This window comes from Ruditapes philippinarum, unplaced genomic scaffold, assembly GCF_026571515.1.
Source record: "Ruditapes philippinarum isolate M1 unplaced genomic scaffold, ASM2657151v2 ctg4670_1_1_1_1, whole genome shotgun sequence".
NCBI lineage: Eukaryota > Metazoa > Mollusca > Bivalvia > Venerida > Veneridae > Ruditapes > Ruditapes philippinarum.
In genome coordinates this window covers 84,175-96,337 of record NW_026863880.1, presented here as the reverse complement: position 1 = coordinate 96,337, position 12,163 = coordinate 84,175, and the positions used below count along the sequence as shown (strand labels likewise).

At 31.1% G+C, this 12,163-nt stretch overlaps 1 protein-coding gene across 1 annotated transcript; it reads left to right on the top strand.

The window, feature by feature from the left end:
* The first annotated feature begins 322 nt into the window (after positions 1 to 322).
* Positions 323 to 2,763, top strand: LOC132723642 (LHFPL tetraspan subfamily member 7 protein-like). Its single transcript, XM_060708404.1, has 2 exons — positions 323 to 1,152; positions 2,027 to 2,763. Exons 1-2 carry the CDS (start codon positions 750 to 752, stop codon positions 2,254 to 2,256), a joined length of 633 nt encoding a protein of 210 aa, XP_060564387.1. The 5' UTR covers positions 323 to 749; the 3' UTR covers positions 2,257 to 2,763.
* The last annotated feature ends 9,400 nt before the right edge of the window (positions 2,764 to 12,163 follow it).

Sequence of the window (12,163 nt, the reverse complement as noted above, 5' to 3'; positions counted from 1 at the left end):
TAAAGACAAAATTTCGATATTTCTGAGACTTTAACTTGAATTGTTTTACTTCTCAATAATAAACAATCCAGTAATTGTTTGTTGTGCAGTAAATTAGTGAACATTTTGTGAAAATACTACGTTAAGTCTTGTTATTTTTTCAAATCATTGTTGTTGTAAATGTTATTGTAGGTTCTTTAAATCGTTATTCTGTTATATGTATGGAATGTTTACTTATTTTAGGAAACAGGCTTACAAATTATTGCTGATATTTGTAGAATTGGAGGGAAAACCGCTGCCCAATAAGTCAGTTCAGATATTGATGGGAATTACAAAATATCAATAGGCGAATGCTGTTCCAGAACCATAGATAAAGAACGAAGTAATTCAGAATTATTTGATCATCAAGGATTTGTGGTCCTGCTGGGAGCTTTGCGTGTTATGCCAACAAGATAACAATTTGAATAAAAATCTGGATAAAGAATAAACCTGTGTTTGCTGCATAACGTCTGATCGTAGTCTAGATTTACATTTTAAGAAGGACATACAGTCATTTTAGTGAAGTGATAAAACGGTTCAATTTTTTTCGTAGAAGTATTCTATATAATAGCAAAATATAATAACTACATAATGTGTTATAAAGTCATCATTTTAGACACTTTTTCTCACGGAAGAATAAGTACAATCTCATGATGAAGTGGAGATTTGACGAGATATGAAATTATGAGTACAAATAGCATAATTACTGGTAATGTAGTAATGGGATATATATGGTTATGGTCGAATATTCAGCAAATGTGCATTCTGAAAGCATGAACTATGTGCACTACATATGGATTCTTCTATCCATTCTTGTGTCTGTCACATGTTCGTTTTGTTTCCTTCAACCAGAGTGGATAATACATCCAAATGTTCAGAACGCGTTTGGAATATATGCCTTCTGTGTCGGTAGCGCAGGATCTGCCCAATTCTCACGAACCTGTGGATTTTATGGCGGACGTTTTGGATTCGGAAACATTCCATGTACAATTTGGCAAGCAGCGTGTTTGCTGTACGGAGGTGGATCATTGTTCACATGTTTTGGAGCATTATGTTCCCTCACAACAATGTGTGTACGGAAAGGCTGGAATAAAACATTAGTACTTTCCACAAGATATCTACAAATATCTTCAGGTATATGAATTTTATTTTCTATATATAAATAATCTTGTTTGAACTGAGAAAAGATAACTCATTGTTCTTAAAATCAGACTTATCATATGAATTTCAAAAATATATTGTTACGGTATTTATTTCAAATTGAATATAAATAGAGAAATATATATTTAAACCATTAACCATTCTTATTTATAAACTCATCTTCTTTTATATCTATTGATGCGAGGAAAATAATATAAAAAAAGCTGTTACAATGATAAACCAAGAATACTTCACTCCTACAAATACCAATTGTACTATAGACAAATATCTTGATATCTCCGTTTGTCCCTTTCAGGGCATTACGTTATCCGATAAATCTGAATATGTATTAATAATTCATGTAGGAGGTAATTAGAAATTTATTTTATAAAAGTCTAAGTCAAATCTTTGAATGAATGCATATATTTTAATGATTACTTATAATGTGCAGAAATATTGGCAGTCAATACTTTACATAATCTTCGATGTTTGAAAATTGTTTTATAAGCATAATTATATACATATATAAAATTTCACTTACGTGTGGTAACAACCTCATTTATAACAAACAAGATATTTAAGTCGATATCAGCCAAAGTCCAAAGACAACACTTTTTTATGTTTATACTTGCGGTATCTTCACATATTAAATTTGAAAGAAAAGTTTGAAAGTAATATCTACGAAGATGGATTACTTTTTTCATTACATCCTGTAATTGTCATTCTGTATCATACATTTGTATCTGTTACAGTATATCAGTTAATGTGATTAATTTTATGATTATATTTCTGTTGTTTTAAATTATAAATGTGCAAAAAAAGTTTTCATTGCCCTTAGTTATCATCATAAACAAACATGTATTTTCAGTGTTCTTGATGACTTCTGGCCTTCTTGTCTTTCCACTTGGATTTGATTCCAACTACTTCCAGTTGTACTGCGGCGCAGGCGCTGATGTTTTCAACTCGGGAATATGTCACGTTGGATGGACATACGTTTTAGCTATAGTGGGAGCGGCGATTTCTATCTTTTGCCCGATTCTGTCGTATTTCAGTGCTGAAGAAACATCTGAGAACGAAGTGTTTGACTTTAAGATATAGTGACATGAAATAAAATATGCATTGTAAGTTGTGACTACGCAAACCTTTGTAATTGCCACACTTCAGAAAGACAATTCTCATATCAATCGTATAAGATTAACAATGGTTTGTCTTTTCTGAGATAAGTGTTAGCAATAAGGGTAATTTGAACAAGAAGTAATGGGTAGATGCCATTTGATAGCCACCTATTCGACTGAAGCTCTGAGCTGCTTAGAATAAAAACGCTTCAATATGATTCCATTGCAGATTTTTGGACAGACTTAAATCATTCTTATTATCATTTGTAATGTATATTATTTCCAATTTACCATTAGTATCTGGATTCATAACATTGCAATTTTGCATTTATTACGACTGAATATATTAAATATAAATGATTTATTTATGACATACATTGCCTGATTTGGGACTGGTATTCGAATTCAAATGGAACTTACGTATTGCATATGTGATTTCTTAACTGATATGCACTTGTTTTGTATACAAAAAAAAAAGATTTAAATGCAATTATCAAAATGCTACACAAATAAAGTGTCTCTCAAGATTTTCAATTCTATTCCAAATATTTATATAACTTGTTTTTGTTTTTGAAATTTTATGCTCTATGTTGAAACAATTGTTTATTTGCTGACGGTTATAATCTGAAATAAATGTGATGCAATCGACTAGTTGTATTAAATTTAAATAAAATATTTTCAAATAAAAATGACAAAATCATCCTACTAAGGAGATTGTTTAAAAAAAATGTTAAAGGTATTTATCAATGAACAATTCATTTTTGCTTAAAGGAGACAAAATGCAACATAAACACTCTTGTTTTATGGGCGTATCAAACTTATACCCCAGCAAATTCAAACGCAAATTAATACATGTTTTAACCCAGCAAATTCAAACACAAATTGACACATTTTATACCCCAGCAAATTCAAGTGCAAATTAAGACATTGTACATACACAACCAAATAACAGCTTTCACAACGCTGATGACGGAGGTAGATGACATGATTAAAGATGACAGATTATGCTTCTTTATAAAGTAGGAAAACGTTGAATCTTCTGGATCTTTATGAGATTATAGTATGCTTAAATAAACATACTATTATACATCATTCGTTTGTGAGCACAAACAAAATTTTCTTCATATTTCCTTTTCTTTGCTTGTCAACATGTGTTACCTTTATATATATATTGTTATATTTAGTTTGAGATGCATATAGTACTATAATTAACATAAAGAGATTTTTGTAGTTTACAAAAAATTAAAAGAAATAAAAAAACTACGAATTTAAACTTATTAAAGATATAAAGACAATTATATTTATTTTACTTTAGTTCAAACGTGTAAGCTTATACATGTAGATATGGGTCTTGAGACCAAACAGTTCTTCGCAGTCAATATAAAGTTTCTTGCTGAAAGGAAAACATGCTTGCCTAGTAAGGTGTTTATAAAACGCTCGGCTAGCAACGTGTTAAATACTCTCCCACTTGTTTGCCTAAATACTGCAGCTGACTTGTGATCCATATAATATATCTATATCTAATACAAATCATATGCTGCCTGTTGCATTTGTTGCATGAAATAAGCAATTTTTACTGGTTCTTATTTACTAGACGTATGATATTTTTATGAAAGATATCAAAGTTAATATATCAGTTTATACTGTATTATTTATAACAAATAGTACGATAATGTCCATTCATTTTTCATCTTCACAAAACACATGCCATAATTATTGCAATAATATTGACAGAAAGTATGTATTTCTATTGGCAAACAATCCCACAACAGAGTTTCTGAATGTGCCATAGAGAATATTATGTTCAGAAAATTGGTCATTACATGAAGTAGAGCGAATCATATTGGAGAAACTGAATATGTCAAACTGAGTGCTCTACTACAGGCATGTCAATTTGTTTCAATAAAAAGAATATTTTTCCATCGAGTAAAAAGGATTTACCACATTGCTCGTATGTCACTTTTGCACTTTAATGGACACAGTTTCTTATGGATTCAGCATGTTTAACCTATTACATAGTATATCTAAAACGTACGAATTATTTAAAACTTGAGAGTTGTCTGATGTAGCAGTGTTAAATAAAGAGACATGAATTGTTCGCATTAACGGATAAAATCATAAGTTGTTGATATTCGTGACTAAGGGTGTCATCTATAAACGACATAATGCTATGACGGTCCCGGTAGTTTCAATATCAAATCATTGCACGAGCACAAGAAATGCAGGACGATACCGATATTCTTAATACGAAAACATATCAAAGTTTAAATGAAACACGGGCAACTTTTCAATGCTGTAATACAACACTTGATACCTGCTGTTGTAAATACAGAAATATTGCGAATGTATATTGAGTTGAACAAAAAATGAATTATGGTTGGAACATGTGTCCTGTTTCCAACGACTTAAGTCTGGCTTTATCAATGTTGAAATGTAATCTGTGTTATCAAAATGTTGATAGTTTATAGACAGCTATTCTAACAATCTCAGTTGTCTAAACGTAAGGTTTTGTATAAGCTACCGTCATATCTTTCGCACTGGCTACCTAAATTGAAATTTAATTTACTACAAAAAACCTGTCGTGCAATTAAAAAGCAAATTAAAACTTATACAATTGATAATACATACATTCTTTATCGGCACTTGTACAAGGTGCAAAGTGATTGGACTTAAGCAAAGCAAGGTCTTCTTAAAGGTTAAGCCATACAAAATGATTTTCCTTTCTTTATTTGTTATTGAATGATCATTGGGTTAGAATCAATAACTAGTTTGCACGGAATGACACTCTAATACCTGAATATCATTCCAAATAGAAAGTAAAAGTAATCAAATACAATCAATGTTGTATTAACATAGGTATACCTTTAATTAGCGTTTCGCAAATAGTTTTCAGCTGTCTTAATTTGTCTCAGAGTCGTTTAAATATTATTTCATGAGATTCATGTTTAATACGTAAACCCGTAATATTTTATTACTTTATATAATTATGAAGAATATACATGAATTAAGACATACAAGTTAGCTGTACAAAAATATACAATTTTGACAATTGTTCTTAAAGCAGCAACCAGATAAATGTATTTTATGGAATAATAAACAAACAGCTCTTGCCATTAAAATATATTATAAGAACATGATTGAAAGCATTGAGCTATACTTTTAACTCTAAGCAATCATTTAGAGTCACTTAAAATTATAATTTTTACTAGTTTGTCATAGAGATTTTCTTGGAATGCTTCAGTCGTTGTATAGCTGGAAAGACACCGCATGACCTTTTGTCGTTGTGACTTTATATAATATTAAAGGGGCTACACTGAGGTCTGACAGGTAATTTGGTGTCCAAAAAAAATGTAAACAAATTTCCTCACAAATCACAATATTATGACTAAAATAACAATAACTTACACTTTAACCAACCCTCTAACAACAATTATGCTAGAAATTGCATTTTCACATCAGCTTTTGATGCAAAAATGAAAGTTGATTTTCCCAGACATGTACAGAAGTTACCCACAATTCATCGGGTATGACTAAAATACGCAACGGACATTTTTGGAACAACAGAGTAAACGGGGGTAAAAAAATCTATTGATTTTTTCTCAACACTTTAACCTATCATGTTTATATAACTTGAGTATAACGAAGAAAAACTGTATAAAAGATAATCAAGGTAGCAATTTCGTTGTCTTTAAAAATCAAACGCCAGCGAAGCGGACATTTTCTAAACAAAACGGAAAGATATTATATACATTTACAATTATTTTCATTGACATTTCAGTTTCAATTTCAATATTCCAAGGCAAACATAATGCATCGGTGATATTTATACTATAACGAGCACAGTGTAATCACACTAATAAAAGTATCAAACGCTATCTATAACGTATTTAAATCAAATACAGTTAATGACATGTCTCATTTGATTTGATTGTTTGTTTTTGGGATGGAGTGGGGGTTACGTCACACAAAACTGTGTAGGTCATTTTGGCGACTCTTCAGTTTTACTGGTGGAGTAAGAACTCAGGTGCTACCTTTGCAAAATTGTTTCTGGCACAAACGGGCATCTGTGTATGTAATGAGTGACGTTTCGTAGGCTATCTTGATAGGATCGTACATACACGTTCCACACACAATTACATCATATTCATACCATAGGCAAAATTAAATGCACGTTCCCTGTTGTAACAATATGAAACCCCAGAAAAAAACCTATGAACCAGCTTCTGAATGTGGCATTTCTATCGTTATTCCAAAAAAGCACCCCCCCCCCCCCCCCAAAAAAAAAAAAGAATGAGTACATCAATGGGCATGCTGTGGAGTGTTGGGAACTATTACCTGCACTCCAGTTACGCACTGTACATGTGCATGTAACTCTGACACGTTTTCAACAGAAAAGTCTTCAAACTAAGATACAATAAATGTTTATGATTCTATTAGAAACTTGTTTAGAATTTAATGATTTTTCGGTGAAAACGATATAGTTTACTTGTACTACAGGTAAGATCAAAGTGCTGAAGGCACTGAAGAAAAACCCGGCTAAACTTACACATTTTCACTCGAGTTTCACAGGTAAATTAATTTTATATGTCGCGGTTTACATCTTAATATCAGCTAACCTTTGCTTTTTGAGACTTTTGTTTTTGAAAATAATCTAAACGAGTAAAATAAACCCTCTTTTATGGGCAAATAATTTAATAAGTAGCATACCCGATTTCTCTTTCATAAATTGGCTTTAGCAAACTCTTTTCTATTCAAATATTAAGAACATTCTGTCAGTGACGTGTCTTCTACTTGAAATCTTCCTCGTGTGTATTTTCGGTAGAAAATGACAGTCTGTTCGTATCTTTCTGTAACAGGAAGAAAATGACAGTCTGTTCATTTGATCATGACTGTGAAAAATCATGTTTTGTGAACCAATTTATCCTGCCGATAAAGATTTTGCAAGCAATCTGGTGGTTTATGTTCTTGTGCTTACACTAAGTATTTAATTCCAAAGAACATTTCTTAGGAGACCTTTAACGTTTGATTACGGTATAATCACTATAACCAAAATACTTAAGAATTAATTTTAATTCCTGTTACTGTGAAATTTTTTGTTCAAGTGTTTAAAATACTTAAGTAGCTCTATAATTTTTCGAAACGATATCCAGTATTTCCGAAACAATTTACAAAGGCTTTTAATACACAATCTTATAAATCTTAAAGTATTACGAGAACCACCCACCTAATCTCCAGAACATACATACGAAAAACAAGATAAATCAAAAGGCTGCAAGCTCTGTGGTATTTTCTGATCTTTGCAATCTAAATCGCAGTGTATAACTGTTATATTTTCCTGTATAAATTTATTTTTATGTACTATAATTCTTCTTGCTTGGTACCAGAGTTTGATACATATGGAATTTTGCATGACTAGAGTTGCATCAAAAAATCATTTATGTTCATTTTTATGACGGCCACATTTTATCCTTGCATATCGTGGCTATTTCCTTAACAAAGAAACTTTATAAAAAATAATTGCCTTGAATTTGATTTGAACCCCTGACACACTAAACGAGCGCGTTACCCTTGCACCACGGAGAAGATATACAAACAATGCCTGAATAAAATCAAGTAATACTAAATTTAGATTTTCCATTGCATTTCGGGTTAATTTCGAGGTTTTTGTTCAAGATTAACCTGTTGTATAACATTGATGTAAATAATTTAACAAAAATCTTCTTGCCAAGCAGTCCGACATGTATATATTCCTCTACTCGACAGTCAGATTTATTTGTGAAATACGCTCTCGACATTGCTTAAAATAGCATTTTCATTGATTAAAATGATATTCATCCGCGTAATTTGTGAATGTGCATTCATTGACAATTCTATAACCCAAAGCTATTTTTATACTTTGAATGCGTTGTAATTTAGTGGATACTTATAACAAAATGAAAATATTTCTTTCTTTTAAATCGCTAGTTTTCAGCTGTTTTAAGAACTGCTTGTTGTTAGGTTTGTCGTGAAACCGCTGTGTCAGAGATTGAATGTTAGCTTTGTATTTCCTGATCTTCGATCAGAAATACAAAAAGAAATGGTAACATTCAATGAATGCAACACCCACACGACCAAGCAACACATGACCACAGCTAAATTATCAATGAAAAATTTAATTTCAGGCTTTCAAGTGGTAAATAAAAAGACTAAACAGAAAAATGAAAAACAGGAAGAAAGTTGAGAAAAGTTAAGGTTTTAGTGCTATAATGCAAGAAAAGCAGGGTTCTCTTCCTAACTTATTTATGCAATGAAATGCATCCGATCAATATTTAGCCATTGCAGTTTTTGAAACCAGTCACTCGTGTTTTCAAAATAGTCGGGAAAAGAACCTGACCCTTTACAAAACTATTAACAATTAGTATGCCATGATGAACAGGCTATAAGGAGTAAAACAATGTAGATATGCAGTTTGTATACCGTCTAGGAGTTGGAAGTATTATAAAACATAATTTAAGCAATGGTTGTTGTATGAGGTGAGGTTAATAATATCTTACTGAATTCTTAAAGTTACTTTTACTTACCTGCCCTTCACATTTGTCTTGCAAGTATCATGCTTTTGTTTGTTTCGTTTAATTTGAAAGAAAGTTAGGGTTTAAAGAATAACAACTATATAATCAGTTTTAAGTTTATTTAACTAGTCACGGCAATAGCCCTGCTGTGGAAGCTTGACTGTGTCGGGGACTGCGTCCTGTGAACGTTGCCGTCGCCTTGATTGTCTTTATTCCAGTTTTCCTTTTTTACTCTTATAACACTCTCAATTTCTTTTCCAACGGGAAGCTTCAATATATAGGTAACATTAAAGCACAGCTCAATTGACATCACTAGTACGGAGGCCTTCCAATAAGAAAGAAATTTATCAGGATATCTACTAAATCAATAATGATAATAATAATATTAATAGAGCCAGATTGTAATTCTTTTCCGACCTTCTTGCTTAATGCTTACCATGTGCATGAAACAGGTATCAATTACCTATAGTTTTGAATGTCTAGATCAAAACGTAGTAATTTTCTAATCAACAAATAATATAGAAAAATACAGTGTCCCTAAAGAAAGCCCAACACGGCAAAATTGAAAATGTTGCAGGCTCGGTTTGATTGAGCCTGTTCATGGACGGTACTGGAAAGTGCAAGTTACCGTCCGCGCCCCTAGCACCGGCTTGAGCAGAATTCAACATTTAAACATGTAATAGTAAAATTTTGAATTTAGAAACACCCGCAGATGTGTTCATACAGTTTACATCCAATGCAGATAAATATGCAAGTATGCACGTATGTAAAATGATAAATATTAAATTTCAGATCTATCTAGCCAATAAGATCGATTTTTATTTTTTCTTATAGAATTTTAATAATATGCACTAGACATACATAAGAAATATTAACTAATAAAGTTGAAGCCTAAATGTCCTATAATGAGGCCGGATTCATTCTCTATTTAGCCAGTGCTTTCAGTGCTTTGATCAGAGTTAAAGAGAAATCTCTGGAATAACATTCTGTGTGTGCATGTGATTTTTTATGCTTACAATACTCAAGTTCATGTTCGTTGTATAAAAGGTATTACGAAGATTTTTTTCCTGAACGGGTGTCAGATAAACCAAAGTGACCTTTGAAATAGGACCCATTACACTGATTGACAAAGTAAATTTCCTTAGCCTAGATATCATGATATTTTAACCATTACAAAGTTAATACATAATATTCAATAATTACACGAAAGCTCTCAAATTAACATGGAATATTTGTAAAATTTGTGTATGTCAGTTTCCAACTCCGTACGTTTAGCTTAATTCGTCATTGTAATGGAGAAAAAAAACATGATAACAATAATTTAATGCTTAAAATATATTGAAATTGCTTTTGAAAGATTTTTCTTACAAGAACATATGTGAACAACAAGAAATTGAACAAACAAACCCATAATTTGCTTAAAATTTATGGATTGTTGGTATATTCCACTTTTGCACTTTCGTTGCTGCCGATACACAAAAAATTCTCCGTTTCGCTTTTTAGTCATCCCGAGTATCATCACGTGACCGTTGTTTTTATTCAGATTTGCAAACTGAAAGGTGTTTAAACGCTTTTCCCATAAAATTGGAGAAAATATGTATTTCAAACGACTTGCCAATCCAAAGAACACATATCAATGTATCACTGATTCTGTTTGAATGTCCCTAACAAGCAGGTAACAAAAAATTATCGGTTCGTGAAATTTTACTTTTTTTTGTGACATTCGGCCGTACCTCAGTGGAGTACCTTTAAACATGATCCCATATAGGCAGCTGCGTTTGAGAGATGACATTGTGTAAATCTTTTATGTGTTAAGAAACGAGCTTAAACCATTGTTAAACAATATTGGCCAGGAATGATCTTGTCTACGACGCTTTCTCTCTATTTCTTTGTATTTGCTTGTAATCTTTATTTCAATATCATTACGTTAATTGCCGACTGCAAATGTATTAGGACACACATTAAACAAAAGGCTTGTCTACAACACAATTTTATTTAAGGATTTTTCATTTTTATTTATTTTATCTGTTATATGTCCCTCTACCATTTTGTATGCGTTTTTTTCCAGTTAATCATTATAGGAGACACAACACATACTATGCTTCTTAATGTTTGATCTTTTTCCAGAGTACTTTTATTTTGCAAACCCTTTTCGTTTGCCATCTAAACCAAAACAAAAAGAGAGAATAATACCCACTTAATTCACCGTATCACACTTCTGTTTGATTGATTGTTTGCAAAATTAAATAAGTATGTTCATTAAATGTTTTCAATTTATAAAGGATTGAAAGGATATCAACTTGTTTTGAGTTTAATGTCGATATTTCAAACCACAAATACTTTCAAATTCCATATAAGGTTAAAATGCACCGTTTACCATTGCAAATTGTTCACATTTTTTTTTATTTATTGTAGATATAAGTTACTCTATAAAATATACAACTCAAAAGCAAACACAAATAACAGTTTGTTTCGTAGCGAATCTGATTAAAATCATATAATACTGTAAGCCAACACAATTTCTTATCGATAAGATAGTAGAAACGTAGTGCTTCAGTAAAAAAGAAAATATAAGATGAGACATAAAACATAAACAGAAGAAGAGAATTTAAAATTAAAGATATTTTATGTTCCCAAGAGACTTGAAATACAAGTATACAATGTAAAATTAAAACAGTGCAAAGAGTAGAAATTTTATGACATCAATATGAGATTTTTGCAAATTATTAATAATGCTGTATGATTACAGTTTTTGTGAAAGTAAATCTAGTAAATTTCATAACTGAACAATACAAAATCAAGGTTTTAATCAATAATTAATAATACGAGTACAATGATTATATCATTAATTAATTTGAACGTGAACCGTCGTAATAAGGCACAAAATAAAATTATTCTATACGATTTGGTTATTTAACTTTCCGGCAAATACCGAATATAAATGTTACACGTTAAAGGCACTTTATGCCTTAGAAAGTCAGGGCAAATATCAGTATTATTATGGTTTAAGAGCATGTTAGATACTTATTACATGATTGTCATAACAGTAGCTAATTGTAACCAAGGTAAAGTAACATTTTGACTTCCATACAAAATATTTAAACACTAAAACTATACTCAATAAATGAAAAAATAATTGTAAAGGTAATTGGTTATTGAGTAATTGTTTAGAGCCTATATAAGTACACCAAAAACCAAAAAAAGTTTTTCAGAAATAAAAATGAATATCAAACCAATTGCAAGGTATAATGGGCCATTCATTGTTAAAAAAATAAAATACATGAGTGTGACTTTGTGTAAATAAGCCAAAAAGAGATGCAGAAATTTTTTAAACAGATTTTT